Consider the following 23,202-nt stretch of genomic DNA (forward strand, 5'->3'; position numbering starts at 1 on the left):
TAAATTCGCAATCATTCTTCCCTTATAGAATTTCCTGTAATGAACTCATTTCCTTTTCGGTATCCATAAATTTGGATCATTCCTTGATGTTAGAGCAAAATATGAAATCTCCATAGATAATCAAATATTCTTTCTTAACTCATCATAACATATTATTTAAGGAATGGACATTATGCACAATAATATCTTGAAAAAAGAAATTCTCACTTAGTCAAAGCACGATAAAATCAGAGGAAATAAAATCCTTGAATATCTACTCAATTAACCAAATTATTTGAAGGCAAGATATCAATCGTTCAAATTATTTAAACAAATTCCATCTTATGAATTACCAAAAATATATCACACAATTCTTCTTTCAATGTAACAAATCGTAGAATACAGTCATTATAAAGTCTAAATCAATCGAGGCACAAAGAGGATGTATTGAATATCAAATATAATGAGAATTTTTAAATTGTGTACCCAAATCAAATTGAGAAAATATACCTTCCTTACCAAATTATTTTTCTTCTTTCTTTTATTTCCTGCAAAAACAACAATCTTATTTGAGAAAATTTTGTTGGTAATTTTTATGAAAGGTCTCTAGAGTTGTTAAAGTGTTTTGAGCTGCTGGCATCGAGATAAAAATCCTTTGGCATTCTCTAGGTTTTTATCTTGATTTGGAAAAGTCAGAGAGAATCACTTTTCTTATTAAAACCAAGTCCCAACTTGCCATCCGTGGAAATGATATGCCAAATGTCGTGAATCCTTTAAAAATTTGTTCAAATATTTGAAAATTCTTTTTTAAAGAATTATTTTCTTTGACAAGTAAATGCAATGTTTGTAATGTCCATATATCGGCAGCAGATTCGGACGACGGCCTTCTGTACCCGGTGCCAACCAAAACTTGAGAATCTTTGTGGTCTGTGGCATCATTTGAAAGAGAAATTCATCCGTGGGCCACCGTTTCGAATGCAACGAGATATAAATGTGGAATTTGAAAGTCCTAGTTTCGAGCAACAAGATATAAATTGAAAGCTAGACGGATCGTGCTGGGCATCCCTTTCGAGTGTTCCGCAATTCGATGTTCATTTGGCCGGAGCAAATCCAGTTGTGCCCAAAAAGGAGGAAGACAAAGGTTCTGTCCTTGGACTACACCTGATGCAGGAGTTGGGAAGTTCAACGTGGATGAATGTTCTGACGGTAAACTTACCAGGATCATCCGGATCGGGATTTCATTTGAGATCACGAGGGTAACATCAACATGCTTTCCTGCCTATGCACATCAGATTGGCCAATTCAAATGTTATCTGCGAAACATTGTCCATTTAATATTTGCGACCATGAGACTGCAGAGATCGCTATTTGTCCTTAACAATCTAGTATTTCAACTTCAGGGTTTTGCTCATATGTTCAGAGAAGCAACTGTATGAGCAGATCAGTCTGCGGAAAGGAGGCCGAGGAACAACCTGATATAATGACCTTGTTTTAGCTTCTTAAGCTTGTAGTGTCCTTTATTAAAGAGAAACCCTAGGTCATCAAAGTTTGTTTAGGATAAAGAAACAAACTGACTTTTAATTTAAGCAAATCTATTCTCAGTGAAATCTCAGCAGATGATGCGGTACAGTAAGACAGCTCCTCTCGGTTGCTCTCACTAAGTAAAAGAACAGATACAGATAGAGTCAACAATGCTTTGACTTGCCATTTATATCTCCTCGAACGTCTAATTTCTTCATTCTCTTTTTTTTTTTCATCACTTATTGTTATCTTTCTTACAATGCCAGCATTCGTAAGAGCACCGTCAGCACCACAAAATTTACATGCACTAGACAATGAAAGCAATTGTTTACAAACATTGATTGCGATGATGAGAAGAGACTTCCTTTCGTCTTTCAAGAAGCGTGGCGAAATGAAAGTCGACTGGGTGAATCGATTCTCACTATGACTTCTTCAGCAGCAGATTCATCGTCACTGGAATCGTCCGCAAGAGTTACCAATGTCTCTGTACTCTGCTGCTGAGGAAGAGGAGCTGGTCTAGTGAACTTCCTCACCTCAAGGCTCTTCCCTGCACTAGCAGCCCCTTCGGATTTGACCGAGATAAGACGTCGATTGCTGTTCAAAGGAACCCTTGGATACGACTGGCTATGCGAAGTCTTTGGCTGGCTTGCTCTGATGAAGCTTCGATTTTGGGGACGAACATCCACCTTGTGAATTCAGAGAAAGTATAGTTAGTACTGACTGCTGAGAGTTAGCGATGAACTCGGCATTAGAGCTCAATGCAGAGGAAAAAAGGAAATCTAGTCCCTGTGAAACAGACTTCGATATACCATCATCCTAAAAAGATTTCACTATCAAGAACTTTCCCAGTCAACAGTATCCAGCACTATGCAACTATAAGCCTGGTGAAAAGAAATCGACCATACCATACTGCCATAGACGCTCAGCTGCATTGCTCTGGCAGACATACTGTTTGCATGTTGATTAATTGCTTCATGGCTCTGTCTATTTTGCCTAGCCTTGTAGAAGTGTTTTGGCCAGCTCATAAGACCACCATGTTCTCGACTGTGGGTTCTGAGGGGGTGATCTACCGCATGAGGAATTAATGAAGACGTTCTTTGAAGAGTGGTGTCGGCTTCAAATGCCGCAACATCAAAAATAATAACCCTAGCTCTAGTCTCCACGAGATACCAGGATCCTTGATGGGAGAAACTGACGGTCCTAATACCTGTTTCCCATTAGCGCAAATAAAAGATTTAGTTGCAAAACACACATATTAGTACTTCTCTCCATGATACACTATCCATGGCTCTGGTTTGCAATGGCCTCACTAAATTGGTAGTCAATAACATTGTAGCACACCATTTACAGAAGCAAAACTAATATATTACTGCCAAAAATCCACGGAAACAAATTCATGAATTGGCTTCTCCCACAAAATGACTCTGCAAGCCCAGGGGAGCACACCATTATTCCTACCAGATATGTGGTTGTAGAAACTAACTGAACCTTTAAATCACCAATTATCTTCTTTACTGTATTTAGCTAAAATAGAGTATCACTTTCTTGTGAAAAGAGAGATGTTGGCTAGGCTACCGCTTCCCTCAAAGCTAAGGCACTCTATATCTAAAAGTTACATGACATGAATCTGCAAACAGCAGTAGAAAGAAACTATGAAAAGAAACTAATTGAACCTTTTAATCACAGATTATCTTCATAGAAAACTGAACCTTTTAATAACAGATCATCTTCTTTACTGTATTTAGCTAGATTAGAGTATCACTTTCTTGTGAAAAGAAAGCTGTTGACTAGGCTACCGCTACCCTCACAGCTAAGGTACTTGACATCTAAAAGTTACATTACATGAATCTGCAGACAGCAATAGAAAGTTTGCATTGCTGAAGTATTGAAGAATAAATTGCAACAGTCAAGAGCTTCAGTATTCTGCCCAAACAATGCCTGAGTCGATCAAAATTAAGTATAATTATCTGGTGACACACTTCCCGACAGATAATAGATTAGGTTACCTGATGTCTCTGGACTTCGGAAACTTGAATTCCCATGTGAAGGCCGTAGCGCTGCTGGCGATGTAATCAGTTCTTCCTCAACACCTTGTGTTTTTATAAATCCTTCTAACAAAAATCCAATGGAATGTTGGGGCATTTCTATAGTTTCTCCTCTAATGAATATTGTCATTTCTGACCTTTCGGCAACAAGAGCTCTCAGTTCTTGCATTGCCATTTTCTCAAATACTTGAGGAAGCAATAGCTTTGCAAGAATGATAGCACTTTCCTGCAAGTAAATATACTCAGCTATACATCCTTGATCGTTCGATGAAGAATTAAATACCATTCACGGATTATTAGCAAATAGTAAAATTAGTAAACCGTCATCCAGGAAAAAGTGATATCCTTTTGACAATGAAAAGATGCCTGTTACTCAATGACAGAGATCTTGATGCAGACATTAAGTCCCTAAAACAGATATCAGACATGCTTTGCAAGCTCACTAAGGGATATACATAGTAGTCATACCTGCCAGAGGAAATCTTCTACTGAAGGATCTGACCGAAGCACTGAAAGTATCTTTTCAGACTCCAGAAAGAAACAAAGAACAACAGAATCTGTAATCATGTCACAGATACAAGGTTTCCCACTCAACACTTCATATAGGCCCAATGTACTCCCATATGTAAAAGTTGGATGCAGTGAGTGCTTGTTTCTTATGCTCTTACTACTCCACTGCCAAAGATCCGCAAAAAAGCTATTAGAACAAAAGAAATAGACCTTCAACCAAAAAAGTGGGAAAATTTTTCGACCAAGGAAAAAAAAAAGTGGGAAAATCCATCTTGCCCATGCTCTATAAAATTACCTTGACTATCCCATTAGATATAAGCCAAATACCATTTGGCTTGGAGCCCTCTCTGTATAGCGTCACACCACGTGGTTTCATTGTCTCCTTGGTTGAGCCTTTGAGTGGTTCACTGACCGCGGAAGGAAGGGCACCCAGCAGGGGATGCACACTAACTAAATCACTTATTTTGGACATCTTAACTAAAGGAGGATTTCTCATAAGTTTCTTCAGGTCAGTCTGTGTCAAAAGTTACATACTGTTGTGAGCTACGGAGTATCAAATGTTACAGTTAATGGAAGGCCACTCAAATGTACCTGCACTGCATCATGGAGATGAAGCATCTCTTTCTCCTCCAATAACCCAACCTTCTCAAGATTTTGGACATATTCGATCAAATGATTCAGCACAGAATAAGTAACCTGTCTTGTTTTAACCACACGGAGAACCTGGTACAGTTTCCAATATGAAAATCAATCAGATACAAAGACTATCAAATCAGCAGTCAAAGCATACACATCCAATATGTTTGACTACCAAGGGAAAGCTAAAAGACAAAGGAGCAACAGATTCACACTTGCTAACCTGAGGAAATGTCACACGGACATCTTCCAGAAAACTTTTGGCTTCTTCTCCTTCTGCCTCACTTTCATTGATGACAGTAGAAGCCACATCACTATCACCTAATGGATAGAGACAGAAGAAATTAGAACTCTTTCTGAAAGGAAAACCCCATGAACGAATCTATTAGACATATACATCTAGGATGCAGTGCCATACAGAAGGAGTAATACTTTCATAGCCTCGGTTTTAGTATATGGAGAGTAAAGAGAGCATCTGGTCGTCATCAAATCAATATGCTGCAAAACGGTTAAGAATGCTTTCTGCTGTGCTTTACCCCAACAGGTACGATCCACTCTTTCTAAATAAATTTCCTCATATGATCAATTTCAAGTATAGGACAATTAGGGCAAGTTGAAGAGCAGATTGCATGACAACTTATAGAAACAAACCCTGTTTCTACAAGTCATGTTGGCTTTATTGATCCTTTTGCACCATTGTGTTTTGTTTAATACCATAACTTTTCTGTGAGATCAAATTACTAAATGTTGTTATATAAAGCTTTTATTCAAGCCTTTTTGAGTCTCCACATACTTCTTTATCTTGCATCCCCTTCATGAAGTTTTATATGCTCATTCAGCATCTAAAGGGTCATTACCACTCGATAGGCTGAGGGGTTACCAAAATACCCTATTTCTCTATCAATTTATAGCCAAAATACCACGCTTCTCTATCAATACCTACAGATTGAAGTTCCTATTTTACAATTACATTAGAGGTTTGGAACACCAAAAGGAGTGTTCCCCATGTTCGGATATATAACCATGTTACTTTCACCCGATATGTTCTTTATGATAATTGTGTTCGAAAATAAATTTCAAATATGTGGGCACACATCTTAATGTCTTCGTGATTCAAGCATGTACATTATCTCTATTATCTTCAACATAACTTTACAATCTGCTCTTATTCCAACTAGATGACCAAAAGAAGCTTAGCCCTATCCTACCACATTCCTGACAAGGGACATTCCGCTTCACTTTTTTGTCCATGTGTCGGAGTGAACCATGCACTAGGTAAACTTCCAGACTACCTCAGGCAAGACATCTAGATTACGCAAACCAACTTTTCTTTGGTGCTTTTCTTTTGTACACATATTCATTTGAAGCTCTATTTATTCTTTGAAATGCCTATATATCCATCAATTTCTATAATTTTTGGTACTCATTTGTGCTCATGTTGTTGCTTACTGCTCAACAATCTGATCAGTAAAATACATGTGCCTTCTTTGGACTCCAATTGCAATTGTCTTTAAGTTTAGGTAGCATCCTGCATGACATACCGTAACTTCTCCATTTCATCAGTTCTACTAGCATTATGGAAATGGCATCTCTACCTTTCTCTTCATCTTTTCTATAAACCCATTGGTATTACCCAGTCTCACATTCTCATTATAATCTATTAATGCATCCCACTACATATACAGTCTTGAACCTGCTAAGAGAGTTCTTGAATCCCAATCTTTTTAACATTATTCAAGTTTACATTCAATCATGCTCATTTTCATCTACCGACACGTATCAGTAGCAAAAGCATACATCAGCTGAGAAAAGGACCTAGACTGATTGTACCTCTGGAGAGCACAGAAACAAGAACTTATAGCAAAAGCCTGCATGAGGCCCTCCCCTCAAAGTTCAAATGTGAAGCATCCAATTGTTTATGTTTTTTTCTATATCCATCTTACTTGAAGTCCACCCCCCCGGGAAAGGAAAAAAAAAATCTCTCCCCATGTCCTTAATCCTGATATTAATTGCATGTGCATGTGAAACAGATTGGCATTAAACAATGATGCAGGCACTGCCCTTTCATATTTAGTTTGAGTTGAGGTTCCAATCCCCATTCAATTTTTTTTTCCTTGTCTTTAATTAACTCGATAGAATCAAAGGATTATTTACAGATAATTGCTATTTTAAAGATTACAGTCATTCATTGATTGTCATAGCTTATTATCATGCACAGAGTAAGACTAGTTTGTTATTTTTTATATGGTTGTAGTAGTCAAGTGGTATCTTAGGCCACTTCCGTGCAGTGCATATGGTAAATACCTGTTTCTGATCATGACTTGCTAAAGTAAAGTTTCCATTCATACGGTAAGCTTGGGTGAACTTGTCAAAATTTTGAAGACTCACTAGGATGACAACATTCATTAAAGAATAAAAATTTATTGCTCTCACAAGTTCTCCAAATTAAAAGACTTTTAGGGCTTCTTTAGGGAGAAAAAGCCATCAGTTTCACTTTTCAAAGCCTAAGGACTGATTAAAATAATTAAACTTGAAATTTAGCTCTTCAGCTGTTGAACCAGTGGATAAGAAATGGGCTGGGCAGTAATATGTGGCCTGAATAAAAGATTGCTAGCTATGATGCAGAGACTTCCTACAATATGCAGGAAATGGACGAGAGAAAGAAAACCATTTCTCAGCTAAAAGTTGAGCATTTCCCATATGGATTATACCTATGAAGTCATGTAGTTGTCGACGCGCAATTCTATGGGCACGAAGAAAGGCTGCACAAATATAACATGCAGACTCCAACCTTTCCACGGTGAAGTATGTAACCAATTTCGGTGGACAGATGCTTTGAAGAAACCTGTAGTAATTTGGGAAATGAACATGGGACTTTAAGCCTTTCCAATCACACAGAGGCTCATGAGCAACCGTATCAATTGCTTCATCCACTGACTGCATCAAGATGTTTGCAATAGTTTGTGTGATCCTTCCTTCATCTAACATACCCCAGTAAGCAGCTTGGACACCTGAAGTTAAGATTTTTTTTAGCAATACCAGAAACATCAACATCTATGTTCCAAAACAGCTGTCAAGTGTATTGCATTAGAACAATCTAATCAAAGTGGTAGTGAAAAAAGAGTATTCACTAGTTGCTTTTATTATAAGATGACGATGTAATCCAAAAAATAGTGCTAACAAATAATTGCCGAGCTTAAAAAAGCTAAATATACAAACCAAAAGAACAACAGTATTTTCAACTAAGAGTTGAAGCATTCATTAAGGTAGGAGGTCTACAGTTCGAGAAAGCAAATCAAAAGAAAAGTACTCATCAGTGACCATGCTGAGGATGCCAATGGACAACAATCTTTATTATACATAAGCACTATTACAAAGATGACATGTCAATTAATGTCAAGTTCTCACAAAATTACTTTAACAGTCCTATTTTAAAAAAAGAATACTACTGTAAAATACTAACCATACAAAGCTTGTAGACAATTCACAGTTAAATCAATTAAAACAGCTGGTTCAATATGAGGTAAAATCACCAGGTAAATTTTAGTATACATAAACTCATGCAGACATTAACACGAATCTTGCCCAGCAAAATGGCAAGGACAAAGTCCTTCGATCCTGAAGGTGACATGTTCAACATTCCTCCCGCAGCTTTCATGTTTTATGGATGTGAAGCTTGTTAACTTAGTATGTTAGAAACTCCAACCCAAAAGCTTAAGCTGATAGGTGGGAGGGATACCACATGAATATAGAGAGCATTTAGGATCCGTTGTCAAGCAATGTGGGACAATATTTCAACACCTCCTCTCACATGCAAGTCAGATTACAAGCTGTGCGTGAAATTTTGACCACACACATTCACATGGAATTCTTTTACCATGCACCTTCGCATAAGAGATAACAGATTACAAGCTGCGCGTGAAATTTTGACTACACACATTCATGTGGATTTCTTTTACCACACACCTTCGCGTAAGAGATAACTGACTCTGATACCTGTTATAAACTCCAACCCAAAAAGCTTAGGCTAACAAGTAGAGGGTTACCACATGAATATAAAAAGCATTCAGATCCATTCTCAAGCGATGAGGGACAGTATTTCAACATCATATAACCAAATACTGACATGTAATGAGAAAGATTGCATTTGGTGCAGTGGTTGAGGCATGTCCAAAGCTTCAAGAAATTGGGTTTCAAATTCAGACCAAACAAATCCAAATTTAAAATTTAAAATGGTCAAGATCTGCTCAAACTAAATTGACGAATTCATCCGTTTGACCATTTTTGACCAGAATGTAATTATTAATTTAAGAAGAAAACTGGACTGGCAACCATTTTCAGATTCAACCTATTGCACTGGCCAAACCTGTCCAGTTCTGTTAATACTATATAAAATAAGCATAATGCATACTCTACCCTGCAACAAAAGTTTACTCATCACTTTCTAAGGCATATTAAACAAGGTGCCTGAAAGAGCTTCATTGGATAAATATGTCGACCGTTGCAGTGTCAAACCATCCATCGAAGAGGTGAAAGCTGAAGAAGTCATTAGCAGATATTTCACAGTAAAGGGTGAACAAAGAAAGTGGATCTTCTTATTTTGCTTTGCCCTTGCATTAAAACTGTGGGCCAGAACTTTGTCACCATTAGAAGTGGCAGGCAGCAGTTTCTGTGGGAAAGAGCTTTGGCATGAAATGTAAGAGTTACTAAAGGAAGAGAGTTTCGTATCCAATCCCCTCAACCATTTTTCGGCTGTCATTGAGTTGAAAAAAGAGGAGAGCCTGTGACAGAATAGTACCCAGTTGACTCTAATTTCAAAGATTTTGGTGTACCAAACATCCCGTTTGGCTCCCCTCAATCTCACCTAAGGAAATTTCATTGATGCAGCATGCACCTAGTTTCTGTGAGTGTATGTAAGCCAACCAGACAAGTCTCTTCTTTGGTCCAAACCATCCTATCCGTGTTTTAATGAAAGAATGATCTAAAACACAACAAGCTTAACAAGCAACAGTGATTGCTGATACATAAGGTGATTTTGCCTCTCTTAAATCAAAAATTAATAATGGCATGCAATGGTGAGACTCAGGTAGCTGCAGGAAAAAGCAAATGTATTAAATGAAAAATATACCATTCAAGAGGCGAATTCGTATGTCTTTTAAATTCATAGGGTCAAGATCTGCATCACTTTCAGACGCAGTATGAGGGTGCACTTGCTCCCCATCCAAATTACTTAGGCTTGTGATATATCTTTTCACAGTAGGCCAGTCAGCAGGTCCTAGTTCTTCATCATCTCCAAGATCACCAAAAGCCTCCAAGGCTTTGTTCAGCATTTCATACTTTGTGTACTCCAATATGCGTCTCTGTCAAATACCAGAGTAAGATATGTACACAATTTTGGAACAACAGACTTTTAAGCTTTGTGGGAATAGAAAGGTGAAATTTACTTATAGAAATGAAAGTCAATAAGGATTCCATGGTCAGCTAAAGCTAAGGTCTATTGCCATCTCTTATGTATGCCAGGAAAACTTTTCCTCCATCTTAAAGATAATATCTCCATTCGTCAAAGTAAGACTGAAAGGCTGTGCTTTTTGCTTTAGATGTCATCATTACGCATTGACTCAAGTAGATCATCAGTTCTAAGAGCATCATCTCCCTATTGTTCACCCAAAAACCAGGGGTAAATCAAAACGTAATAGTTGAAAATTAATTGAATGAGAAAACCATCAAGAGAAGAACAAGGGAAGGAATCTCCACCAATTGTCAATTCATTATGGTATGATATGCTTGACAAAATAATCTCAAATTTCAAGCAATAACCATAGTTATTATTGTTTGAAATGATACAAAAGAGGATATGATACTATGTTCCCTTTGTTTTTGGCCTCAAACTAATAAACTGTTCAGACTAAATTAAAACTCACCTTAGCTGATGATAACTTGTCCATTCCAAGAAGATGCAAAACAAACTGTGTTGTTGACCCATTTATGATAAGCGTTAAGAAGACGATTCCACCAGTGAAAAAGACAAACTGCAAGAAGTCAAAAATCAAAGTTCACATCCATGTTTCTCAGAATCCATCATGTAATCACGTCATTTTTCTGATGTCACATACCTGAGTCCCCGTTTTAGCAGTGAGATATTGTGTGCCACTGGCGCCCTACAATCAGAAAAGAAGAAAAATTGTGAACAGGAGAATGGCATTATGACTTTTGAAATAGTCAAAATGTGAGGATCAAGAATAAAATAAAAGGAAAATTTGCATATGTGGGATAAAGGAGCTTTCCCTTGAATTCCACTTGAGACGCTATTCCAGATTTTAAAGAAGAGACCTGAATGTGATCTAAGCATTGCATACAGCCTACTGTCACATTTTTATCTTTTAAAAGATACAAGGCAATCAATTCAAGCAATCAAAGACCCAATTCAACTTTATGCTAATTTTATTGCATTTTGTGGACCTCGATAAATTTATCAAGTGTCAACTGCAGGTGCAGTTTTAAGTAATCTTTAGGTCATTATGCAATTAATTATTTGGAAAACAATCTGTGACTCATATTTACCATTTTCTTGGCAAGGTGGCACTTGAGCATATTTTTATCTTTTTTATTGATAAGACTTCTGGAGTAGTGCAGGTCCGAGGCTCCTTCCAGGAATCGATCCCTGGTGGTGTCCCTGATCGCCAGTGCCACCTTGAGTACCAGTTTTATCCTTACCCAAGTGAACTTAGTGCATTCGTGCACATAAAGCTGCCACACACACATAAACTACATTTGTCCCCCTAAATTGGATAACTACCCTGTCACTCCACCTCCATCATGAACCAATTATTTGACATCAATAGCAACGTGCATCGGCCTGCTGTATCTGAATCAACTTTTTTTTGAATTGGCCACTTTCGACATTGCTACCTTCTTCACCATCATTGCCTCTCTTATTAGTGCCCGTACTGCTGGTGTCAGTGTGGCCAGAGCAGGAGCTAATAAGGTAATGCAGATAAAAAAGTGCTGTCACCAGGTTAGGAATGGATAGAGGTGCTGTCAGCAAAGGTAAAGATCTTGGAGTTAGGACCGCTGGTATTTGGTGCTTCTGCTGTGCTGGTGTTCACAGCAGCTGCTACACCAGTGAGACTGAGGCTAATGCAGCAACTGTAGTGCCGATCTTAATTATGATGATGGCAGTTCTGGTGGTTAAGACACAGCCCTGATGATCCTTTCTGCAGTGGTGGGCAGAGTGATAAAGAGGGGGTAGTGATGGGAAATCAATGGCAACAGTAGTGCTTGTGATGCTGACCAAAACTTCTCTAGTTGATGACCGTCAGCGGAAGGATTTTAGTTCTTTCAACAGGAGTACTAGTCATTCAGTCAACAGGATGATATGGTCCTTGTTCATTACTCATCCAACTGGTTAGTTAAGTCTAGTTTAAACCCAGTTAAGTAGAAAAGACCTTACATTACAACATTCAGTGTTATTATTTGGTTAATGAATGATTTACTTGAAATCTCATGAGTCGTGACAGAGGTATTGCATGATGTTGGAAATAGATGGAAGAAGAGAAGTAAAACCAAAAACATAGTATTTAAGATTACAGATCTGAAACATCATGCTACAGCTTTCTGGCAAACTAATTCCACTGATGCTGAAAAGCAACTCAATAGTCTCTTACAAAGTCAATGAGTCACTCTGTGATGGTACTCCATTAGTACCTCATTATACACATCTCTATACAAGGTAGTAGAGTATGCTCAAACACCCAGTACATCACTTGGTTAAAAATTTGAGTAAAATGTCTCAGTGCATCCTACTTCCACATTCAAATGCAGTTAGTTAAGTGTTATGATGTAAGACTGAGATACCCTAGGTTGTTAGGTTTCCTTTCTATAATAGGAAGGGACAAGAAGTCCTATGAGGTAATGTGCAACATGGGGTACAAATAGAAGTGCTTCTACAAGAATACAACACTTACAGGTCCAAACAGTGTTTAAGATTTTTATCTGATATTCTTCTTGGGGGTAGTTTATCAAAACTCACATGAGAGCATAATTAGACCAGAAAATCAGATGGAATGTTTTAATTGTCACAGAAGAAGAACCTATGTTGAGGAAAATATGACTGCAAACATTCATGTTTTAAGTGCAACTGTGTGATCTATGGAAGCAGGATTATTTGTGAAAGATTGAGCAATGAATACTTGCCTTAACTGAAAGGGAGAGAGACAAGGCAACAGCCCCGCGCAAGCCAGACCAAGTGAGGATAGTAGCTTCTTTCCAGTCCAAACCGTAGCCAAAGTAACGCAGAAATGGAAACAAGAGTGTGACAACTACAAGACGTGATCCTTGTACAAAGACATAAAGAAGAATGAGGTATGCCCATGAAGTTCCTGAAGGAAAGGAAAAAGAATCCAATCAGATCCCTTGACATGGAAAAAGTTCAACCAGAAAGAAAAAGAGACATTTACTAAAATATTCAGAATATTTTATACATAGGAAAAGATGCAAAAAGAAGGTCTAATAAATTGGCATCTACAAAATTATTCTTTATATCAAATCAACATCCCTTCCTAAAAATATTATATTTTGAATTTTATTTAAATCCCAACTTCAAACTGGCTAAGTGATGTGGGCCCATATAATTTTCCGTATAGAAATTTGATTTAGTTTCCTTCACTTTTATACTAATCAGATATCAGGTGATATTAATCGCTTTATCCTGTTAGATTACAATTTCCTACTTTGAACCTAAGACTATTGGGGGTTTTCAGCATATAACTTCATTCCATTCTCTTTTAAGACAGCTTGCATGTTTGATGATGTATCAGTAAATTTGAGAAAGGTATTCATTTCTCATGCCTTCAAGCATGTCTTCAAGTATTAGTGTGATCTCGAATTGTGTTGGAGCATAAAATTGTTGGCAGTACAAGCTCCTGAACCAATTTTACCCAAAAAAAAAAAAAAAAAAAAAGCTTTTTTAACAAGTCTTATAAATGAAGCAGCTGAATCATTTACTTTTTTTTTTTTTGGTAAGATGAACCATATATACTTAAATATCAGTACAGTGAGTTATTTTCTTGTATCGCATGGAGGAGTGGGCTGCTGAATGCCTGATATTCCACAGGGTTTATCATGACATTACTTGGCAGGTTAAAAAGACTTTTGTCAATCTAACCATCAAGCAGAGGCGTGGAGAGTAACATTTTCTTGGGATTCATTCCTGAATTTTCATCATCTTGAAGGGGACATCATCCATTTTTAGAAACCTTGTGGAAAGGATTCGACCAACAGGTTCAAGACTGCATGCAGGAGGTGAGCATATGCAGCAAGCTGGAGGATCGGTGGTTTCTAGATGTAGTTCATCATTTGCGTGAGGAAAGGATCATATTGAGTGATCAGTAAATGGCTTAAGAAGCTTAAAGGCAAGAAGAAGAAAAGGAGGGAAGCAAAATAAGTTTTCATTCAAAATGGGGTCATTGAGAATATAGGTGTATAGGTTTCATCAAATCTAGAGGACAACGAAAGTCAGTTCCAGCTATTTTATAAATCACATAAGATCTTTACTATATAATGCAGCCACATCACAACTTGCCATTAGGCCTAGTGAAAGAAACAGGAGTTGGATCTGAAACCAAAGTCACTATGAAGCTTTTTAGTAGCACAATGCAGTGACATGCTAGTGAAGAGCTTATGTGGAGCTACAACTTTTCTTTATCAGCTTCCACATTATTGTGGGGGTTAACATGATCTGCTCGCCTAAATGATAACTCCATGTCCAGAGAGAATGAAAATGAATAACTACAAAAGTGAAGCATAGAAGAACTCAAAAATGCAAGAGATGAAAAGAAAGAAAACTCGAATCCTGCCATTTTATTTTCTACTGATTTAAGAAGAAAGAGGATAATTTTCAAGTATAGTATGAAAAATAACAGGAACAGACGCAACAGGTACCGTTTTCAATAATATCTGCATCTCCGAGAACACCTTCAGCAATTACCACTCCACTGCAGAGCAAAATATAAATAAATAGTCACTAATATTGTCAACATTGAGATGGAAACTAGGTCATTTGTACTAAAACTTAAGTGTATTTAAGATGGAGCTTTTTGCATTTTACTTTTTAACTAATAGCTTCTCGTAGCTTTTGGAGATCAATTTTTTAAAACCGTAGCGAAGGCCATTCCGGATGGCAGACAGGTACATGATTAACCAGTTAAATGGACTAGTTTGATGTTAAGCAAACTCTTCCCAGGCTATGTAGGATTCTTCTTCATATATTCCATAATTAATGCTTGTGTTACAACATACAAGGAAAACTAGCTCGTAGCATTTTCAAAGAGTTCTCGACTAGTTACACCTTCATTTGCAGATCAAAGTGTAAACATCTTGTATGTTCTTCTACCATCATTCTTGCTCAGTTTAAGGATGACCTTTTGCAGGGCATGCACAAGGGACGTGCAATAAGAGTGTCAATTTCATTTCGTACAGTCAATATGCAAGAATAGACACTGGCAAGTAAAACAAGGACTCACCTTAAGATAAATATCAATGTATTGGCAATGTAAGCAACCATTTCCCTGGATGGTAAAGGTAGCACTAATGTCAAAGAAAGCTCAACCAAAACATCACGATACATAATTTGACCATATTTCTCCCAAAAAGACCAGACCTCAGATTAATAAGGTATTTACTAGTCATATCACTCTTTTAAATGCAGCATGACTGGATCTATATAACCCAAATGCGATACCAATGCAATTTTTTCTTTGATAGAATATACCCTACGAATGGCTGATTAGGCAGAATGCCCTGATTTTAGGAAAGATAACGAATAATGTCTGTGTTCCAAACTTACCATAGTTGAGTCTAATAGCACAAACTCTAAAAGTGAGTAAAGCAGTAGTCTAACTATGTTTTGGAAGCAAATTACTGTGCTCTCGAGGCATTCAGCATAATCAGCAAGAGATTAGCCAACAAAATCAATTATTGCAACAATCAAACTTGCTATCACCAGTCCAGGGAAAATGTAGATACCTTCTAGATAATCCATTACTTGCAATCTCCCAACCTTTTCAATTTTTGCAACTATCTCCTGATCTTTACATTGGTTGAAATAGAGGGTAGAAAATGCCCACAGAAATCTATAGGCTTTCGTTAATTTTGGGCAGGATTGAATACTGTAGATTAAAGTCACTCTAGTCCCACTGCCAATTCCACCTAATCAAGCTCACAAATATACAGTCTCCGCAAGAAAGAATCCATGCATGATTATGCAAGAGTGCACTTAGTATTACATCTGATGCACTCTAACCCAGAGCAATATCTTCTAAAAGGATAGATACAGTTTCAACTACCACAAGAACATTAAACTCAATCAAGATGAAGTGGCTCAAACAAAACAATTCTTCAAGGCTCACCAAAAGTGATGTAAACTTTCTTGACCGTCACCCTTAAAGGCTGTTTTAGCAACTGCAGCATAGAACCTGCCAAAGTCGATCATCTGAAGAGATGTTTTACTTAAGTCATAAGAAAGAAATTTTGCCATGGCAATTCAACTTACATTCCTAGAGTCATCACAGTCAAAACACCAGAAACATCAACGCCCTCTTGAGCCTAATAAAAACAACAGAATTTTGTCAGTCTTCTTTGCATAGCATGAGGATCTTTGAAAATTGCTTGACTACAAATTTCTATATTCATTGATTTGGCTTATCAGGACAAAGGAGATAATTTGAACTATGGAAAATTAAAGGCTCGATGCACATGAACAAACAAGAAAAACTTATTAAGAAGATGAAAACGAAACCCCGCCAGAAATTTCTATCTTTCAGAAAATTTCAACCCCTCAGACCTGACCAGTCTTAAGCTATAATCCACAACAAGCAGCCCTCTTGCAATTGCAAGGGATATTTTAAAAGTTTACTCCTACAGAGAGAGTTATCAAGCTGTGTACAAGGTATAGGTGATTGACGTCACACCTGTGAGACCATTCAAATAAGACCAATAATGAAAGGAGGAAGTACAGACAGAATTAGTTAACAATGGTCACAGAGCCACAAATCATATGTAGGGACGAAACACAGGCCATACTGCTGATGTAAATGATTAGGCAATCACATGGTTCATGAGAAATGCTATCCTCATTGCACCCGGCGTGCAACATAACTATCTCCCAAGTTAATGGTTGGACTCTCATTTAAACTACTACCATCTACCTGCCCACTACCATATATCAAATTATCTGACAAATACGCCTATAATAAAGCAATTCTATGGAAAATAATCGAAATACATACTCATGTCGCTTTATAAGTAAACTACAAATCCTAATATCCAGAATTTTCACTTCAAGAATGGTTATTAACTGAAGGTGTGTGCCAAGAAATACTGATTCTGGCGAGACCTGAAGATCCAATTCTTACCAGATGACGATATAATTAGAAGTTTCAAAAGACCAGGTGAAATAATTGCATGAACTAAAGGATATATCTAACGGGAGATGAAAGGAAAACAAACAATGATATAGGTCTCAGCCATGTGCTAAAGTAACTTATCGCCGTTGCAGCAGCTTATTATGAGAATGGATCAATCGACTGGCCAATCCACAGCATATACAATATTTAATTTCCTAACAATATGAGAACTGATCATATAGCAGGGCGGGCATGGCTGGGCCCAAGGTCAGGCCTCTTTGATCCCAGTCCAACCATTTCAACAGGTAAATATAAAAATTTCTGGCCACGATTTTCAACATAAAGTACCCTCCCAAGCCCACCCATTTGCATTTCGAGCCCTGCCGAGCACGGCCAACCGCAAAGCCTATGATCAGATCTACCAGTCTCAGGCCATTACTATGCTAATCATTGATACAAGACAAGCAACGCATATTTGTAAATGAATATGCAACAACTTGCAGATATCAAGTGTTTATAAATGCAACAACAGAGCTCTACATACAGGAACATTAATCCCTGCTCCCCCCATTTGTGCAGGGTTGTCAACCCAGCCAAATGTAATAATTATCTTGGTATCTATTCACACGTACTCAGAGACGCATCCCAAAAAAACAACCTTAAATGTATAGCAAGAGAACCAGGAAGACTGGGTTTAAAGGACATAAAGCAGCAAGGAAAGAGTAAACTAGTGTCTCGAGCAGTCCAGTAATACATTAGCCACACGTTAGTCGAAGTCCTGATAAAGAGAACCATACAATAATACCAGCATATATATATATGTCTATGTATGTATATGTACATAAACATTTAAGGGTGTGGTACATACCGTGAAGTAAGCGATGTAGCTCACAGCCAGCGTCAAAGTAATTTCTATCACCGTATCGTTGAAAATAAACCCAAGCCATAACACAGAAATTATCCCAAAAGCAAGGCCTATGCATACACTAAAAAGGAAAAAGAGTCAGATAACCAAGAAAATTAGAGTTTCAGTTGCCAATGCTAATGAGATACCTACGCGCCAAGTGAGACTTCGGTTAGAAACTTTATTATGGCTGCCCCGTCATAACTCGTGCCAAAAACCATCTTATAAAATAGCTGATAAACCACGATCGCTGTTCTGAACAAGGATAACGAAAGATTCAGAACAAAGTGAATTAGCAAAGATGTCACATATCAAAAGGAAAAACTTAGTTCATCTAAAAACTTGCTAGCTATTTCACTAGCAGAAACACAATATGCTTATACATATATATATTGAAGCAGATACCCATCATTCATCAAGGACTCTCCCTCAATAATGGTACTTAGTTTTTTGCTAGCACCAAGGTCTTTCAAGAGAGCAACTACAGCAACTGGATCAGTAGCACTCAGAAGTCCCCCAAGCAGCAGACAAGTTTTCCAATTCCAGTCATATGGGAAAGTGAGCTGCATCATCACCGAAAGAGCTAAACTAAGTTCTTGAAACAGATCAATATACATTGCAAGTGCTGTTTCAGATTTGCAAGAATAGCTTCGCGCAGAATACCTTCAGGGCAGACCCAAGACAGAATGTTGATATGAGAACACCAGGACCCGCTAGCAAAATCATTTGCATTATACACCTCTGCTCATTTAAAACAAAACCAAAAGAAATGGGAACTGTCTTTTAGGGTGTCCAAGAAGGTGCAAGAAAGACATAAAAATCACATAAAACTTAGTTCCGACAGAAAGAGTATGTATCATGCACAAACAAGGAAATTGCTCCTTAAGTGGTTCTTCCACACTGGAGGCAATAATATGAATCAAGGAGCCAACGTTTTAACTCATGTTACCTAAATCTTAGATATATTTTCACCAAAAATTAAAAACAGAGAAATGGAATATAAAGCTCGATCTCCTGTGAGGCCTATGCGGTTTGAGATTGTCATTTGATCCAAGACAGTTATAGTACTGCAAACTCCATCCCCAGTGGACTACTACTTTCACCAACCCCATCACCACAAACCTTCACTACCACCAATTGGACTCTTATACCACCACCATTTCCATCAATGCAACATTGTTGCAACTACCAGCACCGACTCCACCAACTAAACTGCTATACCAGCCACCCACATGCACCCTTCCAATCTCTCCACTACCTTCGCCTCTCCACAGTGACACTCTATTACAAATTGAAAGGTGAATATTCAACTAAGAAAATATCAAATTCAAGAACTTGAGGGCTAGCCCAGTTATCAGCAATTATATAAATTAATTTAGAGCAGTCCTACGTAGAAAGGACACAGGTTGCCTCACATTTTTCCAGAACCATAAGCCCTGAGAGGTTGTTGTACAGTCACCATTGTCATTATATGAGGCTAGCCTATGGGTATCAGCCTGTTATTTGAATGTGTCAATGCCCACCTAATTATAACAACTAGATGGAAACCCTCATGCTCTTCACAAGAGTAGGGTAAAGACCAGCACCATTAGTTTCAAAACAAGGTCCACAAGCAGGATCTCTTCAGCACAAGAATGCTGTCATAGGAAAGGAACAAAACCACAATGCGCCTGCTCCCAAAATGTGGGCAGTGGAAAAAGAAGAATGGAAAGGTGTTTTTTACGATGCCAAGGTGAACTCAAATAGAACAGGAAGATGCAAAATGAGAATTAAACCTTTATTTGATGTATTTCCATTGAAAATGAACTTTCAAAAAGAAGGGCCGGCAGGAAAACAGCCAAGAGAAGGTCAGGATCAATATTTGCCCCTGCAAGTTAACATATTGACAAAATGTTACTGCTGCATCTCAAACAATTTTGTACAAAGGAAGATTCACCTCTCTTAGAGGCGTAAAGACTAAAGACCAGTTTCCTGGAAGCCTATCTGTAAATGCTTGGGATTTCAATTCGACCCAAAAAATTAAAAGCACTTACAAAGACGAATGCCATCCCCTATCTTCCCCAAGTGATGATGTGTGCCATACTCTGCATAACAGTAGAAGAATAACATATAATAGTAGCCATATGGATCGATCAGCACTTTCAGCAGTATTATAAAGGTTCAATTAACTGGACAAAGAATCCATGAAATTCTAAAGAAGTATTTCAGAGCAAAATATTTTGCTCAAAAGTTAAAGAGTAACAATCCATGCTTGCATAAATAAGAAATTGGCTGTCCAAGAACTACAAATCCAAGCACCATCATCACAGTACAGGGCAAACTAACAGTAAAAGCTATCTGAATTTAGCAATCAAATCACAAGGCACCCACAAAGAAGCCTGAGAACACTATTTCTTACTATATTATAAATATTATCATTCCACACAGAGGTTTTTCTTTTACAGCATAAAGCCTCCCAGTCACGCCATTTCATAGCAGAATGTAACCGGAGAGAAACACACTTGGCATCTGTGAGCTAATTAGAGTCGACATAGAAGCCGTGTGCCGGTGCAAGACTAATCCCTTCCAAAGTTCATGTGCACTAAGTATGCCAATTTGTTGTTCCTGCCATTATATCATCGATCACTTTCTTCTCGCATAGAGAATAGTCTAACCAGAGAGAAGAGAGGACAAGCATCTAAACGCTACATCCATAACATCCATGAAAGCGATCGCATGAGCTGATGTGCATATATTTAGAGAGGACGCTAAGTTACTCCAATAGAACCCGACTTTTATCTTCGACCATTTTGCTTTTCTTGATTCATATTTCACAGATACATGGTTCGATGAACCGAAAATTTCAGCCGACGTTAGTGGGAGAGAGTTCGCCGGAAAGCAGCTCGGAATCTTACGAGAAAGTTTTCACACTGACTAAGAACACGAATCCCAAACAATAATTTGCAGCGTCTTGGTCTCCAATTTAGCAAATCACTTGAAAAGGAACGCTCAACCTCACCAATTCAATGGAACAAGAGACATGAGTAGTAACTCCAGTAGTTCAAATTCACAAAAAGCTCGGGAAGCGTGGCAACACACTAGGCTCAGCGTTGACTTTTTTTCTTTTTCTCTTCCCCCCCTCCCAAGCCGCCGCCTAGCGTCGCTACGATCCCCTACGCCAGTCCCAAAAAAAAAAAAGAACAGAACAATCCCCCGCCGAACCGAAGAACGAGCTCCGATCGACTCCACGCCGGAAGGAAGGGGGAAAAAGAAGAGAGAGAAACGGAAGGGGGGGGTGGGGGCGAAATCGAACCTATGGATCCGAGAGCAATGCCGAGGACGAGGAGGGCGACGGTGTAAGGCACGCGCGTGCCGCGGAGGAGGTGCCGGCAGGCGATCCCGAGCACGAGGCAGATGCCGACGAAGATGACGGCGTCGGTCGGGTTGGAGGAGCCGCCGGCGTCGGCCGCCTCGGCCAGTATCCGGAAGGGGAGCAGCTCCTCCCCCTCCACCTCCGGGAGAGCGGCCATCGAGAGAGACGCGATGCGATCGATACGGAGAACGGACGCGGGACTCGCTGGCGACGGAGGCGGGCGGGCGAGTGCCGTGGGGAGTGAGAATCTCGGGGAATATATATAACACGGCCGCTGCGACCACGAGGGAAGGCGAGAATTATAAACAAAAGGAGAAAGCGAGGGCGGGGGGCGGGGACGGGGACAGGCGACGGCGGCGGCGGCGGCGGCGATTCCTCCTGCTCCTCCTCCTCCTCCTCCTCCTCCTCGTCGCCGGCGGGGGCTCTCTCCGGCGGGGATTCCTTTTCTTCTGCTTGCGTGGCGCTAAACAGCTGGGCGGTGAAAATAGCTTTGGATGTCGGACCTCGGGGGATTTAAATTCAACCGTCATGGGATCCATCAATGGAAAGTGGTTGCGCTGGATAACTTCTCAATTTGATCACTTCCAGAGATTTTCTCCTTAATTTCCTCCAGTTCTTTCCCTCCCTTTTATTTTATTATTATTATTATTATTATTATCCTATTAATTATTATTATTATTATTATTATTTTTATTATCCTCGACCAATCAAAAATATATATTTCTTATCAAAAATCAAATCAATACACTTATCATAAATTTAAAATTCCAAATTGATATATTTGTGATAAATTTATATTTTATTAATTTTCATAAAATTAAATTAATACCATGAGAAATTATAAATTGGCGTACTTATGACATATATAGACTAAAATCATAAATTAATACACTCATTAATTGCCGCATGTGATCAAACTTAGCAATTTAATGATAAAATTTAATGAAAATTAATGGAGAGTAAAATTATCATAAATATACAATTTGAAATTTTTTGTGGTCAAGGTATAACAATTTAGGGTTTTGAATGATATTAATCATAAATATAATATATATATGTGTGCGCACACAAATTTTAGTAAATTTATGATGTAAATTAAGCTTTTTTTGGAAATTCAAATATTTCATCATTAAAAATTACTCATCAAAGCTAGTCGAACTTTGAAGCGCTTACAAACAGACCCTCTGCATCAAGACCAGATAATCAAACTCCCTGAAAAAAGCTTGCCCTTTTATGACCTGACCCTAGATAATCCGTGCCAAATGAGAATCGAGTAAGAGGGCCCGATGTCGAGATAAAAAAACAATTATCGCAAAGTAGAATCGCGAGCAATCGATCCGACGTCAAGATTTCGTTTCCAAAAAAGAAGTAACTTAATTGGGCCTTGCTTTCCGACATTGTGGGTGAAGAAAAAGATTGGGTCTTTTAATTTTGCAACTCGCCAGTGCTTATAATGGGAAAAAGAACAAAACAAAAAAGGAAGAAAGAAGAAAGACATGTTGGGGAAAGATTTAGGATGATAAGTAATGGATATTGGGATGATTACGTGAGTGTGGTTGTAGTGGCGACTGACGATAGCGCCGCCTCGACCATTCAAGTTGGGTACGTCAGCCTTGGCCCTCCTTGACGTTGACTCCTGGCCGCATCAAGGCCGTCGATGAATGGGCTGGTCGATTTCCTGTGCGGATCAATATGAATGTTGAGATTATCTCTTATCGATTGTAAAATTAACTGATAATTAGTTTATAAGTGTGAGAAAAAACTCATAATTTAAATTAACATTTGAGTTGAAAAAGACGTAAAGAAGGGATTGTTAACTGACCAGCAAGTTTAGACTCGATAATCATGTTGTTG

The 23,202-nt window shown here is 38.4% G+C and overlaps 1 protein-coding gene across 2 annotated transcripts; it reads right to left on the reverse strand.

The window, feature by feature from the left end:
* Positions 1-1,659: 1,659 nt before the first annotated feature.
* On the reverse strand, positions 1,660-21,685 carry LOC104453621 (sodium/hydrogen exchanger 8). 2 transcript variants are annotated; one of them, XM_010068227.3, is made up of 23 exons: positions 21,289-21,685; positions 20,030-20,080; positions 19,772-19,863; positions 18,660-18,737; positions 18,402-18,559; positions 18,150-18,251; positions 17,961-18,078; positions 16,240-16,292; positions 16,097-16,162; positions 15,212-15,256; positions 14,631-14,683; positions 12,885-13,069; positions 10,805-10,849; positions 10,613-10,720; positions 9,820-10,051; positions 7,403-7,702; positions 4,915-5,012; positions 4,647-4,778; positions 4,351-4,569; positions 4,014-4,220; positions 3,507-3,771; positions 2,406-2,707; positions 1,660-2,186 (listed from the first exon to the last, which is right to left on the reverse strand). In XM_010068227.3, the coding sequence occupies exons 1-23, from the start codon at positions 21,503-21,505 to the stop codon at positions 1,875-1,877; spliced, it is 3,438 nt and encodes a 1,145-aa protein (XP_010066529.2). In that variant the 5' UTR covers positions 21,506-21,685; the 3' UTR covers positions 1,660-1,874. The 2 variants fall into 2 exon arrangements, with proteins under 2 accessions (XP_010066529.2, XP_010066530.2); XM_010068228.3 differs by lacking the exons at positions 18,660-18,737; positions 19,772-19,863; positions 20,030-20,080; positions 21,289-21,685 and having other exon boundaries at positions 18,150-18,246; positions 18,402-18,543.
* Between the last annotated feature and the right edge of the window lie 1,517 nt (positions 21,686-23,202).

The sequence above is a fragment of the Eucalyptus grandis genome, chromosome 7, assembly GCF_016545825.1.
Source record: "Eucalyptus grandis isolate ANBG69807.140 chromosome 7, ASM1654582v1, whole genome shotgun sequence".
NCBI lineage: Eukaryota > Viridiplantae > Streptophyta > Magnoliopsida > Myrtales > Myrtaceae > Eucalyptus > Eucalyptus grandis.